The sequence below is a fragment of the Eublepharis macularius genome, chromosome 13 (assembly GCF_028583425.1).
Source record: "Eublepharis macularius isolate TG4126 chromosome 13, MPM_Emac_v1.0, whole genome shotgun sequence".
Classification (NCBI taxonomy): Eukaryota; Metazoa; Chordata; class Lepidosauria; order Squamata; family Eublepharidae; genus Eublepharis; species Eublepharis macularius.
Window position 1 is genome coordinate 55363972 of NC_072802.1, and position 22293 is coordinate 55386264.

Sequence of the window (22293 nt, forward strand, 5' to 3'; positions counted from 1 at the left end):
AGGAGGAATAAACAAGCCACTGCCAAGAACTAAAAACGATCCTACTTTATTTTATGCGCTGCTGATACATCTTAAATGTGGACACATCAGGAGGTGGAAAGGGGAATATCTGCAAAGCTAGGCTAGTATCAGCCTAATAAAATTACACCCCCCCATAACCAACAGCACAAACTTTTGTGTCAAGCAACTTTTCTGTATCTCAGCAGCGCTGGGAGAGGCCAATCTCCCATCTACCCGTATCGACCCCCAGACATTTTGTCCCAGGTCGCTCCAAAGGCACCGGCACCTACATCACAACTTCTCTTTGGTTAGTGGCAAATTGGAATCGGTTCCATGGTGAGGAAGCGGACGTGCATCTTGGTCTCGATGTCAATTCCCTCCCAGATCTGTGATTGGAGAGGGCAAGAGATCAGGTTGGGAGTTACACAGCAGCTGGTGGGAGGGGGCCAGAAGCCAAAGAAAACCTAAAAGGGGTTGCAAATAATCTGGTGCTGGTCAATTAGGAAGCGCAGTCATGAATGTCTACAGCAGTCCTGGGCGCTGTTCCCTAAAGCAGTGGCAGCTTCCTAAAGCAGAAGTTGTTTTCTGCCTCCAGGATTCCAACCCAGCACATTTCTCTTTCACCGTCTTCCAATCTACACTGCAGAGGAATATCCCCCCAAGTTTTCTGTTCCCTTGGGCACCACAAACAAGGGTTGTTCGAAGGGTAGGAAGATTGTGTGGTGAAAGCAAACAAGACAGACACCTGTAAATATCTTTGCATATTACACAAATACGATTTGTATCACTGACCAACAGTAGTAGGGGTGGTGCTGAAGGAGCAGTTACACATTTTCTAAAACAGCACACTAAATGTCTTTAAAATGTTGCATGCAACCCATTTACAACCCCAGCCACTGGGTTTTCACTCTGAAAAGCTCTGTAGGATATTCAGTACCAATGTACATAGTATTTCGTAGCCCCAAGACATCTTTTTTTTCCTTTTGCAATCCATGTCTTCTAAAAATTTAAGAAGGAGCAGGGGAAGTAGATAGAACTTTCCCCTCCTCCTTCCATATCTCTAGCACTCGAGGACACCCAATGAAGTTAATGGGCAATATAGATTCTGGGCAGACAAAAGGAAATACTTCTTTACTCAATGAGCAATTAAATTGTGGAATTCCCTGCCAACGGACATAATAATAGCCACAAGCAGAGATGGCTTTAAAAGGAGGTTAGACAGATTCACAGAGGAAAGGTCCATCAATGGCTTCTAGCCATGGGGACTAAAGGGCATCTAAACCTCGGCATACCAGAGCTAGGATGCAGCACCTGAGGGAGGCCTTTGCCTCTATGCCCTGTTCTGTTGGCCCCCCAGGGCAACTGGTTGGCTGTAAGAAACAAGACGCCAGAGTAGGTGGACCACTGGTTTGATCCAGCAGGGCCCTTTCAGTGTTCTTGTGACGAGGTAGTAAATTCATCCAATTATGTTTTATACAGATTTTAATTTCTACACTTTCAACAACTGAATATGTGCCAGACCCTTAGACCCCCTCTGAAGGCCTGGTCAGTGTCTTGACACCCACCCACCCCAATGTCTTTTTTAGTGCAGCACTACTCGGCCAGATGTTCAGCTCCGCAACCTGATAAAGACACGACACTCAGTTCTAACCTTTAGAAAGTCTTCAAATGTGATTCCCTCGTATACCTGGTCTGGCTCCTGGAATGAGAAGAGAAGACAGCATTCCTCTTAGTGATCGGTTTGATTAAAAATCATTTTCTAAGCAATGAACCTCCCATCTAAGGAGGTCCCAGTTTGGATCAGGGCCAGGTGACAGATGGGAAGGGTATGTGCTTGAACCAGTGCCTCTGCAATGTCTGCATTTCCTTAAGTCTCAGATTTCTTGGGGGGTGGGAGATGCCTGTGGAGCTCTGAATCCCACCCCCTTCCCCTTTGATGTAAGCCCAGCTGTTCTTTTGCACTGGGCTGCTTTTATTTATTACATTTTTAATCATAGCTTTTCTCCATGCAGCTTTGGGATGCGTATATAGTTCTCCACTCCGCCCCCCCCCCACCACCATTTTATCCAGGCAACAACCCTATGAGATGGGTCAGAACGAGCGTATGTCACTGTTACTTCGTTCAAGTCATGACTCATTTAGTCTTCTTGGGCCAACATTTCTGCTACACCATATTGACTTGCATTCCTCCCCAACCATGGACCCCCAAAGTAAGACCATATCACATTTGTATCCCACTGTTGCTCCAAGGATAGGAGGCACAGATATTTCCTGCAACAAATCCACCGCCATTCTCTATACCACACTGACTACACACTGACTACAAACTACAATCCTGGAAGCTCAAATTAAATATATACCGCTGGTTAGGAAAGGCACAAATAGGTTTAGGAAAAGGCCAGCATGGTTAACAAGCAATGTAATAGAAGCTGTAAAAGGTAAAAAGGATTCTTTTAGGCAGTGGAAAACTAGTCGGAGTGAGGTTGATAAAAAGGAGCATAAGCTGTGGCAAAAAAAGTGCAAGTCTGTGATCAGACAGGCAAAAAGGGAATATGAGGAGCATATTGCAAAGAACATAAAGAAAAACAATAAACAATTCTTTAAATATATTAGAAGTAGGAAACCAGCTAGGGAGGCCGTGGGGCCCTTGGATGACCAAGGCGTAAAAGGATTACTAAAGGGTGATAGGGAAATGGCCGAGAAGCTGAATGCGTTCTTTGCTTCTGTCTTCACTGTGGAAGATAAGAAGTGCATGCCCACTCCGGAAGCACTGACTTTGGGAGGGGTTTTGAAAGACCTGAGTCACATTGAGGTGACGAGAGAGGAGGTTATGCGACTGCTAGATAATTTAAAAACTGATAAATCACCGGGCCCAGATGGCATACATCCAAGAGTTCTGAAAGAACTCAAGTGTGAACTTGTAGATCTCCTCACAAAAATATGTAATCTGTCATTAAACTCTGCATCTGTTCCTGAGGACTGGAAGGTAGCTAATGTTGTCCCCATCTTTAAAAAAGGTTCCAGGGGAGATCCGGGAAATTACAGGCCAGTCAGCCTGACGTCAATACCGGGTAAGTTGGTGGAAACTATTATCAAAAATAAAATTAGTGGGCACATTGATGACCAAAAGCTGATGAGGAAAACTCAGCATGGGTTCTGTAAGGGAAGATTTTGTCTCACCAATCTGTTAGAGTTCTTTGAGGGAGTGAACAAACAAGTGGACAAGGGAGACCCGATAGATATTGTTTATCTTGACTTCCAGAAAGCTTTTGACAAAGTTCCTCATCAAAGGCTCCTAAGTAAGCTCAGTAGCTATGGGATAAAGGGCCAAGTCCTCTTGTGGATCGAAAACTGGCTAATTAATAGGAAACAGAGAGTGAGCATAAACGGGCACTTCTCACAGTGGAGGGTGGTGAGCAGTGGGGTGCCACAGGGGTCGGTATTGGGTCCAATGCTTTTTAACTTGTTTATTAATGATTTGGAATTGGGATTAAGCAGTGAAGTGGCTAAATTTGCAGATGACACGAAATTGTTCAGGGTGGTGAAAGCCAGAGAGGATTGTGAGGCACTCCAAAGGGATCTGTCGAGGCTAGAAGAGTGGGCATCCATGTGGCAAATGAGGTTCAATGTAGCCAAGTGCAAAGTAATGCACATTGGAACCAAAAATCCAAAATATAAATACAAGTTGATGGGGTCTGAACTGGCGGAGACTGACCAAGAGAGAGATCTTGGAGTCATGATAGATAACTCACTAAAAACGTCAGCACAGTGTGCGACTGCCATAAAAAAAGCTAATGCTATGCTAGGGGTTATTAGGAAAGGGATTGAAAACAAATCAGCCGGTATCATAATGCCTCTGTATAAATCGATGGTGAGGCCTCATTTGGAGTACTGTGTACAGTTCTGGTCGCCACACCTTAAAAAAGATATCATAGCACTGGAAAAAGTACAGAGAAGGGCAACTAAAATGATTAAAGGGTTGGAACACTTTCCCTATGAGGAAAGATTGAGGCGCTTGGGGCTCTTTAGCCTGGAGAAAAGACGATTGAGGGGAGACATGATAGAGGTTTACAAGATAATGCACGGGTTAGAGAAGGTCGAGAAAGATGTGTTTTTCTCCCTTTCTCACAATACAAGAACTCGTGGGCACTCTATGAAATTATTGAGCAGTCGGGTTAGAACAGATAGAAGAAAATACTACTTTACACAAAGGGTGATAAACACATGGAATTCGTTGCCACAGGAGGTGGTGGCAGCTACAAGCATTGCCAGCTTCAAGAGGGGACTGGACAAATATATGGAGCAGAGGTCCATCAGTGGCTATTAGCCACAGGAGATAGATGGTATTCTCTTTGTGGGGAGGTGGTGCTCTGTTGTCTTGGTGCTGGAAGGAAGGCAGTGGGAGGGCTTCTGGTGTCCTGGCCTCACTGACAGTCCTTTAGATGGCACTGGATTTCTAGCCACTGTGTGTGACAGAATGTTGGACTGGATGGGCCACTGGCCTGATCCAACATGGCTTTGCTTATGTTCTTATGTTCTTATGACTGCGACCCAAGAAGGGATTCTGTTCCCAACCCGGTTCCCTGATCGTGAACTCAAGTCTCCCACCTTCTTTCAAGTCCTGCCTTAGCTACCAAAGACCACTAGCAGGTTAGTATCTTAGAGTCTGCAAAGTGGGAAAAATCGGGGGTTGACATCCCGAGATTTAAGCACAGTGGTCAATAGGGCACACACAATGGACCAGGGATATCCTCTGCTGTAGAGGGGGTACCCAACCCGCACGGCTGCATTCCCTCTTACCATTTGCCCCACACAGATGCTGGCAGCCTCCATCATGGCCCCATCAGCTATGGATCTCACCGACTCTTTATCCAGGTGGGGGTTCCCTGAGAGCAGCTCCTGCACCACCTGGCCGAGAGAAGCAAGGGAAGTTGTACTGAGCGGTGGTCCCAGCTCACCAAAGCGCAGTTAGGAAAGGATGAGGTGAAAATACGATACGTTACCTTTCGGTATTCCTGCAGGGTGATCTTCCCGTCACTGTCCGCGTCGTACATGTGAAAGAGGACTAGAAGATAAAAGACGACAGCAGGGTCAGGAAGGGTCACGGAGAGCCCCTTGCTTAGGACTGAAGCCCCTAATTTTGTCCCCTCTAAAGCATTTTTGATGGTTGTTGTGGGTTTTCCGGGCTGTATTGCCGTGGTCTTGGCATTGTAGTTCCTGACGTTTCGCCAGCAGCTGTGGCTGGCATCTTCAGAGGTGGCATCTTCTGAAGATGCCAGCCACAGCTGCTGGCGAAACGTCAGGAACTACAATGCCAAGACCACAGCAATACAGCCCGGAAAACCCACAACAACCATCGTTCTCCGGCCGTGAAAGCCTTCGACAATACATAAAGCATTTTTATTCAGAAGGAAATCTGAATTTAAAGGCTAACATTACATTACATCTTACTGTTTTCACAACCTAAGTCATAAACAGCAATCCTCGGCACCTCAACAGGAACATTAAAATCTTTACTTACATCCTCTCAAAACTGGTGCACAAGCATGTATCAAACAGCAAGTTGGTTCCAGAGGGGAAGCAGAGTGAGTCTTTTACAAAACACATTTATTGCAGCAGAAGGTTTTGTGGGATAAAGCTGGGTGCAAGTTAGTACCCAGCATCTAATGAGACAAAACATTAGGAGACCTGTAACTGGATCTTTTAAAGGGGCCCCAGAAGTCTGAGGGAAGACCCTCCCAGATTCATATCTGGCCCACTGCACAGAGTAAAAGGGGTTTGACCTTGAACAAAGCATTGTGCATCCCAGCCTCATTAAGGATCTAGAAATCACAGGCAGACATGACAGTCCTGCAGGAAAAAAATATTCAAAAGCAGCAGGCAGGTCATACTTTTGCTAGGTCCAGCCGTGTGTGCGTTATGTGCCGTCAAGTCACGTCTGACCTATGGCAACCCTATGAATGAAGGACCTCCAAAACATTCAATTATTCACAGACTTGCTCAGACCTGCAAACTGGAAGACGTGGCTTCTTTTATTGAGTCAAGCCATCTTGTTTTAGGTCTTCCTCTTTTTCTCCTGCCTTCCACTTTTCCAAGCATTATTGACTTTTCCAGGTAAAGGTCCAGCTAAAACATCATAAAGTACGGGGGCTGAAAATGAGGGTCCTTCAACTCACATTTCAGCTTCTGTTTGCGGCAGCGATCCAGCTGCTCTTCATCCATATTCATCTCAATGGGTCTGAAATTGGACATGATTGTCAAGAAGTCCTCAAAATTGATTTCATCAGCCAGTCCTTCGGATGCCTCTCGAAGGTTCCTAGAGGCAGCAAGAAGACAAGGCGGCTGAGAGAGAGCCAGAGCCAGCAAACACACTCCCCAGAAAATGGCACTGAGATTTGTATACGTTCAGAGGTGGAAGAAGAAGGGTATCTCTACACCAGACAACTGTTTAAACTGGTGGGTGTCCAAGAGGGAAAGGGTCAATGAGTGTACAGGGACAAGGCGACCGCTGAGGGAAGTCTGCCAAAAGGCCCTCCAAAACCAGGAGCTAGCACTGAGCCCGTGCTGTGAATCCCCCACACCTTTACCTCTTGTCAAAAAAGGCCTGGACGATTTTGGCCCGAAGTGGGTTGAACTCCAAATCAGGAATGCGATCGAAGTTCTCTTTGCTATAGAAAAGGAAAGTACAAAAGACAGTGAGAAGTGCTTGCAAAGATAAAGTTGAAGGCTCAGGGGAAGAAGCCATGCGGACAAGTTCTCTCTTGTCAATGACACACCCATATGAGGCAACAAGCACCATTCTTGGATGCAATTTCTTCAGAAGCAGCCCTGTTTATTCCAATGTGTGTGTGTATTCATGGCCGGGCTTTTCTCCTCAGTGGGGATCCAAGGCAGCGCACATCATCATTCTCCCCTCCTCCGTTTTATCCTCACAACAACCCCCCTGTTCGGTAGGCAAGGCTGAGAAAGAGTGACTGGCCCACAGCTGCCCACCAAGGCTCCATGGCAAAGTTAGGATTCAAACATGCTCCTCTCAGTTCATAGTCTGACACCACTACGCCACGCTTGCTCTCTTCTAACGGTGGGATTTACTCAGGAGAAAATAAGGCAGGCCACAGGCAAACGAGGAAAAAATTAAGCAGAGCTTAATGTTCCCACTGAAAATAAGGGAATGCAAAACGAGCTTGGTCATGGCCCAAGAAAGGAAACACTTCGCGGGGTGGGGATAATTTAAAGGAATTAGTGTTCAAAGTGGAACTTCTGTAGGCTTGGTATCTATGGGGGGGCGACGGATAAAAGAGTCTTTGTCCCGTGGGACCATGGCTTAGTGGAATACTTTCAGGTACCGGGTATTGGTAAAGACTTTTCTCTATCTGAAACAGTAACGCTAGGCTAGTTGGGCCAGTAACAGGATTCTGCTTCCTATGTCTGCTGCTGTTGAGCTAATTAAATTTAGTTGCTGTAGATTTTCCGGGCTGTATGGCCGTGGTCTTGGCATTGTAGTTCCTGACGTTTCGCCAGCAGCTGTGACTGGCATCTTCAGAGGTGTAGCACCGAAAGACAAAGCCATTGAAATTCAAAAGCATAAGCACAATTTCAACAGGAAAGAAGAGAGTTTAAGAATGAACAGGGCATGGTTTCCAGTCCTGAAAAACACCAGACTAACAAAATACATCTTATAATAGCCCTGCAGATAACATTAGCATATCAACCACCAATCCATATGCAAAAGAACCTCCTCAGGATACAGAGCTTCCCCCCATTAGCATTCCACACCCTGGGAAACTCTTACAGGATGACTCAGCCCAAAGCCACCTTCCTGAGTAGATATAAATTACCTGCTAACATCTTCTCCACACATTGACACTAAGAGATCTCTGTCTTTCGGTGCTACACCTCTGAAGATGCCAGTCCCAGCTGCTGGCGAAACGTCAGGAACTACAATGCCAAGACCACGGCCATACAGCCCGGAAAATTCTCAACAACTAATGTTCTCCGGCCATGAAAGCCTTCGACAATATATCTAATTAAATTTGCTTATATGAAACATATTTATAATTGTTTACTATGGGGTTCATCTGCTTGGGAAGCTAGAAGTTGATTATTGTTAAATGTTCCTTTCCTCTTTTAAAATAATCACAGTTAGGTTTGTTTTATGGCACTGGGAAAAAATTATCTGGCATTGGGGAGGGATACTCTGTTTTATGTATAAGTCGTACAACTGCTCACTGTTGAGCTAACAGAGCTTCAAGCTGATTGCAGCAAACTTGTCCAACAGATTGTAATTGGACTTAAACAAGCCCTACTTTCTCCAGGCTGGGGTTGAATCCTAGAGCTCAAGCTTCTCAGCACCCACAGGCTGTGGTCTGCAAGCATTCCACCCAAACGGAGGATACTGAACGCCTCTTTTCAGCTAGCCTGGCATCTCTGGGCTGTTCATCCCAGGAAGGGTAGAATGATGTAACCAGCCTCCCCCCTGCCATCCATGCAGGACATCTTCTGCCACTAAGCGATGCTACTTGGTCACTGCTGTGACTCTGCGTGACTCCAATTCCCCAGCACCTGGAAAAGGTCAGCCTGCAATTCTGGCACTGCAGGAGGGGAGGTGGAGAAAATAATTCTGATCAGCAATTAAATATAATGCAGAGATAACGGTCTGGGGCCATGATTTGAAACCAATATACCAATTACTAGAATGCCTTAAAATCCAGACCCGTCACAGTGATTATCTTGTCTTTCCTCCAAAGAGCACAGGGTGGTTTGATACTTCTTTTCCCCTTCCTTCTATTTTTATCCACAAAACAGCCCAGGGAAGTAGTTTAGGCAGAGGGGGCCTGACTGTTCAAAGACCACGCGTGCCAAGGAGGAAATTTGAACCTGGGCTTCCCCAGAGTTAGTCTAACCACTAGACTGAACTTGTTCTTCTGTTTATGGAAAACATTTGGAAAGTTAGGTACACTTTGAAGATGACTGGGATAAAAGTCATCTGGCAATTTTAATTTGGGATTCTGTCACCATTTCTGCTGTTATTTTCACATGGCTTGTGCAATATTGATTGTATTGCAGGCCAGATGGGATTGGAGAGGTATTTGTGACAAAATTAGGTGTATATGGAATCGCTGGATTTGAACAGTATGGTAACAATACTTTTTACATCTGCTAATTGTACATTACATTTGATTAGAAGGACTGAGAGCTGATACCCTTTTAGCAAGCAGCCCCACAGAATAACCCAACAGTTCTGAAGTTCCCACATGGCCTGGGTGAAATAGTCATAAGTCCATTTCATATCCTGTACTAGTTCCAGGGCACCAGAGGCTGGAGCAATTCTTCCTCAACTCTGGAACATTGGCCTCTGGGTAAGCTGGCGATTGGCTGATTCCACACACGTTGGATAATGCACTTTCAATGCACTTTAGCAATCGTTTGGAAGTGGATTTTTTGTTTCACACACGAAATATTCAGTTCCAAATGATCTCTAAAGAGGAGTGGAAGTGCATTATCCAACGTGTGCGGAATCGTAAGAAAGCTGCTGTGAAGGACTCAGCTGGGCCTTGGGTGGTTTTTTTTTTCTTGCTCTGAATAAAGTTATACTTGGTTCACTCAAGACAACCCTCAAGCATATTTCTGAATGAATATAGCATCTGTAACTTACCAGGAAGGGGGTGGACTGGCCACCTAACTTATAAAAAACTTTTCTGGTAGGCCACTGCCGGGGGGGGGGGGGGCGGGGGTGACAGCCAGGAGCAAATAAAGCCAAGCCTGAGTAGACTTGCTTAGTGGTGCAAGGCCCATAGATCATGCAGCAGGGCCATTCTGACTTTACAGCCCATGCCTGCTGTAACATGTAAACCCCTGAATTTAGGGTCCAAGTACCTCCACCCCAGATCCAGGTCAGAACTTGGCCAAGGAATTTAAGAAGCCCCAAAGAGTGTAACTGAGAAAAGGGAAGATTGCAGCAGTAAAGGAGTTTGTGTGTCGAAACAGGAGAAGTTGCCAAGTTGCGGTTAAGAAAGAGGCAGTGCCCCCGGAACAACCCTCCAGTAAGTATCTGGATGCAAGGGGAAAGACAAGTTGTGGTTAAATTGGCCAAAGTGCTCAGGAGGGTCATTGGCAGGGCTTTTTTTCATCAGGAACATGGTGGAACGGAGTTCCAGAACCTCTTGAAAATGGTCACATGGCTGGTGGCCCCGCCCCCTGATCTCCAGAGGGGAGCTTAGATTGCCCTCCGCGCTGCTCCAGCGGCACAGAGGGCAATCTAAACTCCCCTCTGTCTGGAGATCAGGGGGCAGGGCCACCAGCCATGTGACCATTTTCTCCAAGGGCAACCCACTGAGTTCCACCACCTCTTTCCCCAGAAAAAAAGCCCTGGTCATTGGGATGAATGTCTAGAAAATTGGGGAACAGAGCTGCAACAATTAGTCAATTAATCAATTTAAAAAACCTTTCATGGACTTAAAAAAGTAGTCAGATTCTTCAAACAATTTTTTCAAAATCTGTCAAGTCTTTTGATACAAAGTTGAGAAGTCGGTGTGCAGGAGACTGGGCGGAGGTGGTGCAGTAAGGCCTACTGGTACTGATGCCAACTTCGGCAGGCCAGCAGCCAGCCACTCCTTCTCCATGCACAAAAATACCCGACATTTATATCTGTCCAGTGTTTTAACCACTTTCCCCCCTGGACAGTCCAATAAAAAACCAGACTTCTGGGAAAGAACCAGCTACCTGGTGACCCTATTAATACTCATTACTGAAGGTTACTGTAACTGCAAAGGCTAGTGCAAGGCCAAGACAATAAACATTGCATCCCAAGGAGTTATTTGCCTGGTACTGTCTTTAGCATCTTTTAGGCACTGGCCCAAACCTGTCCTGTTCAAACAAGCCCTTAGGATGGGAAGGATTCATTTTAAGGGAGTGGGGGGGGGCAGGAAAGGACATTATGGAATTGTATTGGCTTAGTTTTTATTATTGCCTTTGTAAAGCAACCTTTTATTTTTTTTAATTGATATACTACACAGCTTCTGTTCAATGTGGTTTTATATCATTTCCCCCCCATGTATTACAAGCAGCCTTGAATGCTCCCAGGGGGCAAAAAATTGGTATATAGCAGGAAAGAAAGGCAACAAAGAGTTTCCAAGGTCTCCAGAAATTAAATCTCTAAGAGTGGATGTATGAATAGGCTCTTTTTGTTTGTGTTTCTATGCAGTCATAGAACAGAACAGCAACGAGCCTGGGTCATCTAATGCAACATCCTGTTTCATAGAGTGGCCAACCAGCTCTCCCCCTCCCCCCCCCCCCCACAAAAGCCTACAAATCAAGCATGGAGACCAAAACTTCCCCATTTTTAACCTCTGGTTTAGTATTCAGAGAGTAACTGTCTCTAAACATGGAAGTTCTATTGATGGACCTATTTATTTCCTTTATCATTTGCCTTTTTAATTGACTCTGAAAGGCACATTGCAGACCTATAAAATTATTTTTTAAAGACTAGTATACGTACAATAAATAATTCAATAAAAATGGACTGTACAAATAGAGAACGATGAAATGAAAATTTAATACATCCAATAAACTGGATCATGTGATTAGAGAACAATAAGAAAATCAGTATAATACATCCAATATACAAGGGGGAGAAAGAAATAAAACCCTTCCTAAAATATCCCTCAAGAATCTGTTCAATCCCTTTTTAAAACAAAGAAACAGCAAGTCTTTTTGTTTTTCCCGTTTTCCAATGGTTGCGTTCCTGATTTCTTCATTTCTTCACTGCCATTCTGATATCACACACTATTTCTATGCCAAAACAATGCAAAAATAAGCCAGTCTGGCATAGAGGTTAGAGTGTCAGATAGAGAGATTTAGGTTCTGGTCTTCACTTGACTATATAACAAACTGGATGGCCCTGGGCCAATCACTCAGCCTAACCTCCCTTACAGGGTTGTTGTGAGGATACAAGGAAGGAAGGAAGAATTGTGTACAGCTCCCTGGACTCCGTTTAGAAAGGATGGAATACAAGAGATGTTGGGGAAAATGAGTTAAAAGAAAACAAAACTATTAATGGATTAGGCATGGGCAAAATAATTGAAAGGGGCTGCAAAAATCAACAACGCCCCTAGTAGGAAATGGAAACACATCACCTCTGGTTTACATTCATGTACATGCACAGATGTTGACAGAAAGCCAAAAGAACAAAACACCTTGCTTTTAAATCAGTGGAGGAAGAGTATCTGAGATGTAAACAATGAACGCATTAAGCTGCCTTTACTGAGTCAACCCACTGGTCTATCAAGTCAGAAGTGCCTACTCTGACCGGCAGTGGCTCCCCAGGGTCTCAGGAAGAGGTCTTTAACATCACTTACTACCTGATCCTTTCAAATGAGGGGGATTGAACTTGTGACTTTCTGCATAATTAGCATGAGCTCTCCCACTGAGCATATTTTCTTGTGGTCTGGCCCTTCCACCATATCTCTAATGGGCACTTTTTAAAGTGTTTGTTTAAAGCATGACAGGTACAACTAATTATACAACTGAAAAACAACTGTCCATTGCCTGATTATTATCCCTATCTTAAAGCTGCAAAACTGATTCAGTGAGGAGGAGCAGTGCTCTATGATTTCATGGAAATCCAACCAATCAGCACTCAGCACAGCAACTGCTACTTCCAATGGTTTCCCCAACGCTTGTTACTCAACATGTTGTTGAGGATCAACATGGTAAGTGCATTTTCCAGAACAGACTGGCTGTTGTGATGTTCATCTAGAGTTTCCTCTGTTACACAGACTCTTTTTTTTCAGTATCTTGCAATTCTACTCTGGTGGAATCCCATGCTAACACAGAGAGTACGGATTCCTAAGAAACATAGCTTCCACTTTAGAGTAAGCAGGAAAAAGAGATGCTATCAACCAAGATGCCTCGTCTCTCAGAGTGAAATATGCATCGATAATGCCTGTGCTTTGGAGATTGCTATTAGGGTTTGCATTACAACAGCCGCCTCTCAAAGAAACTCATCGCCTAAGAGAACAAAATCTTATTTAGAAGAAAACAGGCAGAAGCTGCAGACTGTTTAACAAGACATTATCTGGCTGGAAAAACAGCTGCACCAGTCCAAGAACATCACAAGAGCCAGACATGACTCAGGGCCAGTCTACTTATTGTGACCATCACACAGAGGCTGGTTGTTGAAACCTCCAGAGCATGCTGGTTGTGCCACACGGAGGGATGAGAGTCAAGTACTGGACTTCCTGGCTACAACATGGAAACATTGCATATTATGACCACATCTTGAGATGCTTCATGGACACGGGTACAGAATTCAGTTCCTCAGGAATCCTACCTGCTCCTTGTTTGAAGACGTCAAGTTTTTAGCTCTTATGGCTTGAAAGATATGTTCCTAAAATCTCAGAAGCTGAAATGTGTCCAAGTAAGATTTCCAGCAACTGGAGATGGGCCTTCAGTTTCCTTGTCTGTCCCATGAATACAAAAACCAGACTAGGCAAAATAGTAAAAACTGCAGATTAGAGAGCCAGTGTGGTGTAGTGGCTAGAGTGATGGACTAGGGTCTGGAACTCTACCATGGAAGCTCGCAGGGTGATTTGGGCCAGTCACGTCCTCTTAACCTAACCTACCTCAGTGGTGGTTGTGAGGATTAAGTGGAGAATGATGTAAGCTGCTTTAGATCCCCATTGGGGAGAACAGGTGGGGTATAAATGAAGTAAAATAAAAATAGATTGCGCAAAATAAGTTATGCCCGATCTGTATGTGTACACCAACAAACCGGGGAACCACAATTCTGGAAATTACTAATATATATTTTTCCAAAGTGCAAGGTGCAAAAGTGCTAAGTAAGTTTAACATGCATCATGAATACATTTACAAAATACAAAGTCCATCCAATAGAACATCAAAATCGTCATAATTTCAAAATCTCAAAGTCCATCCATTTATGAACTGAATCTTCACCGTCCGGAATATGTATGGAAAGATTCCGTGAATCTTTCTGTTGCAAGCGGTGGGGGAGTGTGTTGTGCGTCTATGCATATGTTTCCGGTCTGATTATGTTTATGCCCAGGATGAAGTGAGTTTTTTTTCCACTCACGAAACGGGTAAATAACATTTTGCCTGCAAACTCCCGTCGGCGTCTATTAAATAATTATTTCTACTCTGGACCGTGAAAGAACAAACAACTTGCACAAGTCTCCCCTCCCACCGGCTTTTTTCATTATATCCAGCATTTGCACTTTAAAAGTTCCATACATATTCCGGACGGTGAAGATTCAGTTCATAAATGGATGGACTTTGAGATTTTGAAATTATGACGATTTTGATGTTCTATTGGATGGACTTTGTATTTTGTAAATGTATTCATGATGCATGTTAAACTTACTTAGCACTTTTGCACCTTGCACTTTGGAAAAATATATATTAGTAATTTCCAGAATTGTGGTTCCCTGGTTTGTTGGTGTTCTCAGTTTGGACCTGGGGTCGCCCTTTGTTTTCTTTTCGATCTGTATGTGTGCCTGCCTCAGAATTCCACTTTCCTTAGTGCAGATATAGGACTGAGCACAGAATTTAAAATGTGTTCAGTGCAGGCAGGGTGGATGGATGCCTCTGTGAATTCATTGCATCAACTTCTGTACAGAGGTGGTTTCAGGCAGCCTTCCCCCAGATGACTGCACATGAAGTGGCCTCGGAGAAGCCCCACCCCACTCTGGTCTGCACCAAAGCAAAGCCATATTTCTTAAACAGAATAAACCAACATTCTGCTTAATAAGGGAGTGCACGCACCACGCTTGTATCCAGGGTGCCTGGCAGTGGCCAGCGATCGCTAGGCAGCTTATAATCTTTTGCTGGTTGCCAGCGGGCAAACTGCCAGGAGGCTGCCCGCCATTGGCAGGTACCTGAGATCCCTAGTGTGTTACCTGTAAAGCAGTGGTACTTACTCTGTAGTTCATGGGGAGCCACCATCAGTCAGAAGAACCACATGGCCGTGGTATGTCCTGTGCACCACCCCACCCAACACACACAGCAGCTTAGGCAGGAGAACGAGTTTGCCACAGCTCACACAGATGAGCAAGCTGGTCTGGAGAATGGAGATTAAAGCCAGCACCACTCCACTGTGGCCAGCCTGTTCTTCTCCTGGGTGACTGATCAGCGGGTGGATTTTACTCTCTTCTCTGCAGCCAGCTTGCTTTCCTCTCAACCGCCACCCAGATGCTGGAATGAGAGTACAAAGTGTGCAGAGAACGGGGGAGGTGTTGGAGAGAACAGGCCCTTTGCTCCCATTCCTAGCATGGGGCCTGCAGCTTACCAACCCTCCAGTCTCCTCTGTTTGAAGGTGGGAACTCCTTGCCAACCACAAGCCCTACAGGGTAATGGCCTTGCTCACTTTCCTGGGAAATGGGGCAGGTGCCACACTGGGGAACAGTGCCCAGAAAAGCCATGAGTGGTATGTCAGAGAGCTCCATGTGGTTCACCAGCCACTAATGATCACTGCAAGAGGATACTGAACCCACCAAACTCCGCTATATAAAAACAACAACAGAGACAGAGAGACTCCCGATGTCTCCAGCACTGTCTTGTATCCACGTGAAACTAAACACGGTAGCACCACTCCAATACTTGGAAATGGAGAGTATGTAACAAGATAATTAAATCAAAGCCTAAAAGGGTCTGAGTTTTAGAGCTCTTGACTTGGCTGGCACCTGACCGGTAGAAATGGGACTGATTCTTTTGTTGGCATACAAAAGTAATGGGCTTGTGCTCTTATTTAGATATCAAATGTAGAGCAGGACCTCCCAACATAGTGCTCATGGGCACCAGGACACCTGGCAACACCTTTCTTGGCACCCAACAAGCGTTTTAAGAAAGTGGGTGGGTCCAAGCGGGCTTTTGCCCAACTGGGTTCTGATTTGCCACTGAAGATCTGATTGGCTATGAGGATTATAATAGTTTTGTTTCAGAGGTAGCTGCCACCATAGTCTTAGCTTTATTCTCTCTCACCTTTCCTTCCCAGTATATTTTTAATCACCCCGCTTCTCCTCTGCACCTGAGCTTCCCTGTGCATGTGGTTGTTCCTCCTGTGGCAGCCATTTTGTGGTCATGCCCAACAACCTTTGTCAGAACTCCAGATGTGCCTAAAGGCACAAAAGAGTTGGGACCTGTGATGTAGTGGCATCTCTGTGCAGTTCTGCCAAGAAAAACAATGGATGCAGGCTCTGTTTTTTAAAACTTCCTCTGTAAGGCAACAGCGACATCTGCTTATCTCTTAGGGCCAAGCTAGAAGTGTAGGTTTTTAAAGAGGGGGCTAGTGCTATATAAGTCTGGGGGCGGGGGGAAGCCTGGGTTCTTTCTCCCAGGGAGCAGGCCAGAGGGGGTTTCTGCTAGGGTGAGAGGCCCTCATCCAGGTAGGGTGAGAAGACAGGCCTGGCAGACAGAGGGACACGCTAGGGCTTTTTTGTTTATTTTACTTTCACCCATCTATTGTTGCTAATGCACCTTGCTTGCTTGCTTGCTTGTTTGATATTAACTGACCTCCTTGTAAATAAATCCTTTTTTTGTTGTTACTCTGCTGGGTCCTCATGCCTGTTTATTGGCCAAGCTATTGAGATCAGAAGGCTTGGAAGGGTACTCTGGGCCTTCCCAAGGACCCTAAATCCCAGAGTGGTGGCAGCATAAGTTGGTTCACCCTACCTGATGCATGGCAGTTTCCCAGACATGAGTTCCCTGCAGCCACACAGCACCTTTGGGGAATGGCTGTTAAAAAATAAAGGAGAGCCCAAATGGCCTCAGAATGCCTCCAAGGGTGGGGGGGAGGGCTCACCTCTCTCCCTCAAGCTGTTTCTCCATTTCACAATAGCAAGGAAGAGAGCTTTCCCCCATTTTTTCTGTTCCACGTGAAGTATTCTGTGCACATTGAACAGCAAAACCAGGGGGAGAAACGCCCCCCCCATGCTATTATAGCATGAGGACACAGCTTGGGAGGTGAGCGGGAAACCCCCCCTCACGGAGGCATTCTGAGGTCATTTGGGCTCTCATTTTTTAAAACAGTCATTTGCACGTGAACTGTTGTATGGCTGAGGAAATTCGAGTTGGTTCTGAGGAACCCAGACCCTACTCTTTAAAAACCTGCATGTCTAGAGAGACCCTTCGAAACCCATCTTAAGTACCTTCTGCAAAGAAAATCAGAACTGTGAGAGGTTGGATGGAGCAGGGCCTCTGAAGCTCTGCAGCTCCTTCCTGATAAAAAGCTCCCAGTGTTCATCTTTGTTGTTTGGCAGGAGTTGCCCCTGATTCAGCTGCAGCTTCATGCAACCAACTTACTCTGTTCTGCAACCACAGATGCAGCCAGTCAAATTAATGGAACCTAGATGAACTTTGCAACATAGAACAAGATCTGTATCTAGGGCAGCTGGTCCCCCCAGTGGAGACAGGGCATCCCCCGTTCCCAGCCTCTGCCCCCCCCAACGCCACTCACCTGGCTGGGTGACATTATCGTGCCTGGCAGTGGGCATGCTCCTGCCTTTCGCGGGCTAATTTTGGACAATTTTGGCCCATGTGAAGGGTGGGAGCCTGCCTGCCACAAGGTGCAATGACATCACTTCCGGAAGTGACGTCATCACATCTGCTGGGAATGTGCATGCACTTTGCACATGCACAAGATCACAGAGGTAAGTGCCAGGTCCTCCCCTCCCTGCCGCCAGGAGCGCAAGGAGACCTGGTAGCCCTATCTGTATTCAGATAGGGATACAAGAGCTTAAGGGGACCTGGTAGTCGTATCTGTATCCAAAATTACAGGTTATATAGGACTTTTCCAACAACAAAATAATGAACGCTTGAAGACACTAAGTAAAGGCAAAATTATTATTATTTCCAAAGTAATACTGGACATGTGATATGTTCCCCAAGAAAAAGCATTTCAGAAAGAAAAGGAACAGGGAATATCCTACCGGATGGTCGGCTGATCCCCACTTAGCTGTTTGAATCTTCGGTGGAGGTGCTCGATTTGATCTGAAGTGACTACCAAAAGAAGGAAGACGTGGCTTTAGACTGAAGTAACTCTGCATAATATCGCACTGCAAATCTTCTAAAGAGGAAAACCAGCCCTAAGTGGATTCTCACTCCTCACATAGACAGACTTTCATTTATCCCTTTTCAAATTGACATGGATCTTGTGATGGGAGAATGGCCACTTTTCATACTGCGGTGCCATCGGGGTTGGATTTTGGAGCAAAAACCCAGGGCCCCAGCCACCCTGGATCTTTCACAGCCTGAGTAAAGTAGTTTGTTTGTGACAACCGAAATGCAAGCAACAGATCACAGAACACCAATTGTTTCTCTTTGGTCACTGTGAGTCTCTCTAGACATCTGACACCTGAAGAACGTGAGACACCTCAGCACATGTTCAAGTGTAGGGAGATGTAATGTTAGCTGGGAAGCATAATTTTAAAAGACAGAGTTGGCGGAGGTCGCTCCTCAGAAGGTTTGTCAATTTCATCTTCGCCTCCCCAAAGGCTCTGTCAACTTCACCTCTCCTGCCTAAAAAGTGTAGGATCGCAACCAGAGTGGCAGCAAGGAATGGAAATGGGCTGGAGCTGCCTTCCAGAGCCAGACTTAGACCTGGAGAGGTTACAATAGACTGAAGTTTCCCTTCTGGCATTTCACAGCCCCTTCACACAGCCCCAATGTATAGCAAAGCCTCGGCCCTGCTGCCAGCTCTGTCTTTTTAAACTATCCTTCCTAGCTAACATTGCATCTCTCTTCACTTGATGAACATGCACTGAGGCATCTCGTGTAGAGAGACTCTGAGTTGAACTTCTCCAGCAAGCAAAAAGAATCACACCTAAAGCCCTGGGCATAACAAGGGACATTCTTCTGTTAACTGAAAAGAGAGTTTTGACTCTCAAAAACTTACATCCTGAAAACCTTGTTGGTCTCTTAAGGTGCCACTGGTCTCAAATCCTGCTCTTCTACTGCAGACCAGCATGGCTACCTAACTGAAACTGCCCCTCTCACCACACCCCAAACTTGTACTGCCATATAAATCAGTTCATTTCTAGCTATAGTCAGTCAACCAAATAAGCAAGATTGTGCAAATAGCTTATATGCTAAAATGATGAGGTTGTGTTTGCTTTTTTCTTCCTCCTTGGCCTGTGCACAATGCAAGCAAAAAAAAAAATCTGTTCCTTATCCATCTCTGATCACTTGATAACTCCTTCCGTCAATATTAGTGGTATTTGTTATGTACCAGCCCGTAGCAGATACAAGTCTGGCTTCTGCCAATACAGAGGGGAGCGTCTGACTATATCAGTGCAAAGAAAACAAGCACACCCTGAGTGGCTTGGGTGACTTAACTTGCCCAGTTGCAAAGATTTCAGGCTAATGCTTGCCTCTGAAAAAGCAAGTGGAGAAGTGCACCATCTGGGAATCGGGACCACTTGGTTCTGCGAACGACTTGGCAGCTTTTTTTCTCTCCGTAGCCCTAAAGATTGTAACATCAGTTTAAAGCCCGCTAGAGAAAATAACTGACACATATTAGGAGGACAAAAGTTGATTCAAGACAAGAATGCTGCTCTACTGCATGCCATGGAAAATCTTTACGGGACCACGAGCACAACACTAGGCATTCTTGGATGCTATTGGGTAGAAAGCCTCAAAAACACTTCCTCTACAGGCTGGAAAAATCCCACAGAAGTTGATTTCCCAACATCCAGCTGAACTGGCACGACAAACTCTCTTGTTTTCATCCTGCCCTTTTCCCAAGAAGCACAGGAGGCCGCGCATGGTTTCCCCATCCTCTATTTTTATCCTCAGAACAAGCCTGCAAGTTAGATTTGACTGAAAGTGAGGAACTGGCCCAAAATAAACAGCAGTCTTGCAGCACCTTAAAGATCAAGTGTTTAATTGCACGCAAGTTTCTGTTCACTAGAGCCCAAGTCATCAAATGCATTCAGTGGACCCTCACTAGGGAAGACATTCATATTCAAGGGTATGGTGGGGGGGACACAACCTGTAAACAACAGAGTCAAAGGGCCATAATATGTATGAAGTTACAGGGTCAGATGTAATTAGACAAAATTCCAATGTGAAGAAGAAAAGTACAGAGACCATTGACAATTACAATTATTAGTGTTCATATTCATGGATAAACTTATGCAAGAATAAAAAATAGTTCCCTTTTTAAAAAAACTCATGCTTATGATGGCTGCAATGGACTAACATATGCAGAACAAATATTATTTACTAGCCCAGGTGAGTTTCATGATTGCGAATTTGAAGCTGGGTCACCCCAGACAGAGAACACAGAACTCTTGCCGTTTCTGGCTCCAAGATGTTAGGTGGCCCTTACAGACAGTCCTCGTTGGTAACTATGGATTGGTTTCCCCTTGCCCTCACACATCCTAACCCAGAGGAAAAAGAGCTGTGTGGAAGGAATTGGTAGCTATTGCAACAGGATTTGCAAGCTAATTTCTGTGGGGTTATGACCTTGACCCACTTCCTCTTCAAAATGGCGCTCTGGTAATCCCAGATTCTCCAACAATGGTCATTTGCAGAGCTGATCAGACTGAATAAAGAGCACGCTACTACTTGAAGTCTCTCGGCATCTCACAGACACCCTTTCGAAATCCCTTACAAATGGAGATCTTTAAAAAGCTGACAAGAGAATTTTTAAAAAGTCGTGTGAGCATTGAGGAACACATGACGGTGTTCTAATGTCCCAAGACTGCAGCAGCCATGCACATCAACAAGCCACAAACAGAGTTGCACTTATGGAATGTGGCTAGGGCTGCCAACCTCCAGGCCTGGAGTTCTCCAGACTAAAGAGATCAGTTTCCCTGGAGAAATGGTGGCTTCTGAGGACAGACTCTATGATATATCATTGATTCTAATAGAAATCCCTCCTCGAATTCTCCCCTCCATAAGCACTGCCTCCAAAGCTCCATGCTTTCCACAGTTGGCAACCCTATGGCATAGGGAGCTACCAAGAGAGGGGAGAAATGGTGAAAAAATCACCCTCTCTCCCTTGCACAAATGAAGTGCATTTCTGTATATGCCATGGCAGGTTTGCATCCAGGCCAATGACTACTGTAGCCGGGATTGTTCCACTTTAATGTATTTATTACATTGTTATTTTGATGTAATAATCTTGTAATGGCTTAGAAGGAACTGGATACATGTTTTAAAAGTAGACCAATTTTTTTCCAGAGCACTTCTGGATGCTTTACTTCTGTTTTCTCGCTCCTGCCTCCACCCTGTGGGCTGGTATAGAGCTTTTTTGAATCTCAGTTGATGGCACATAACTAGAGATGGGCACGAACCAAAATTCATGACGAACCAGGCCAGTTCGTGGTTCACAAACCAGTAGTTCGTCAGATCCTATTTTTAACGAACTGCCACGAACTTTAGGCTGGTTCATTTGGTTCAGTTTTTGGTTCGTCACTACAGACAACCTGGTGCCGATCAATCAGTTTCTTAGGCAACAGGGGATGGACTTCCTGCAGACCTTCTGCTGGCCAGGAAGTGACCTTCTGCTGGCCCGGAAGTGACAATTTTCTGACCTGGATGTGACATTTTCACGAACCAAACAAACCAGTTTGTGAAACGGGGGCAGGTTCGTGAAAGTTCATGGTTCATGACATTTGCCAAACCACGAACCACATGGTTTGTTTTTTTCCCAGTTCATGCCCTTATCTACACATAACACAAACACAGAAGACTCCAAACTGTCCTGAGGTTTACCACACAACCGATCACTCCCTACCACCTAGCCAAATTTTTACCAGCCATGGCAGCAGAGCTGGATTTATGCACAAGCTAAGTAAACTGCATTTTAGGGTCTCAGGTTAAGAGGGGACTCTCAATACAAAAACATTACTAAAAAAAACTAAATTGCCAGTTTGGGTGGGGAAGAATGCTACGGGGCTTCTTAAATGTTTAGAGCCTCAGTTTAGAGCCTCAGAACGTCTCAATCTGGCCTTGGTTGGCAGAACAGGACCTCTTGAGAATTCAGTTTTTATTATTTCATTGGTCTCCTTCAGATAGGGCCTTTAACTTTACAAAGATACAAGACATTCTGCTAATACTCAAAAGCTTCTTACCATTTCATTGCTTTAAAAAGCCCTAAGCTACTTCCTTAGAGGCTTCCTTCCTTATACATGCACACAAAAACTATCTTCAGGTTCTTAAAAAGCACTTGCCCCCCAAAAGAATATTCTGCACATGCTCAGAGGTCCAAGATGCTAAAATAATTTTGATGGAGAAACAGTGCTAACCTTCTTCCAGAAGCAACAGAAGGGATCC

General features: G+C 45.1%; 1 protein-coding gene across 1 annotated transcript in view; it reads right to left on the bottom strand.

Annotated features, from left to right (window-relative positions):
- Positions 1–29: 29 nt before the first annotated feature.
- TESC (tescalcin) overlaps positions 30–22293 on the bottom strand; it is a 39965-nt gene continuing 17701 nt past the window's right edge. Inside the window, exons 2-8 of the mRNA XM_054996151.1 lie at positions 17943–18012; positions 6588–6668; positions 6177–6316; positions 5004–5065; positions 4801–4908; positions 1652–1699; positions 30–386 (exon numbers count right to left, since the gene is read on the bottom strand). Of these exons, the coding sequence (XP_054852126.1) occupies positions 309–386; positions 1652–1699; positions 4801–4908; positions 5004–5065; positions 6177–6316; positions 6588–6668; positions 17943–18012 (587 nt within the window). The 3' untranslated portion in view covers positions 30–308. The remainder of the gene's footprint in view (positions 387–1651; positions 1700–4800; positions 4909–5003; positions 5066–6176; positions 6317–6587; positions 6669–17942; positions 18013–22293) is intronic.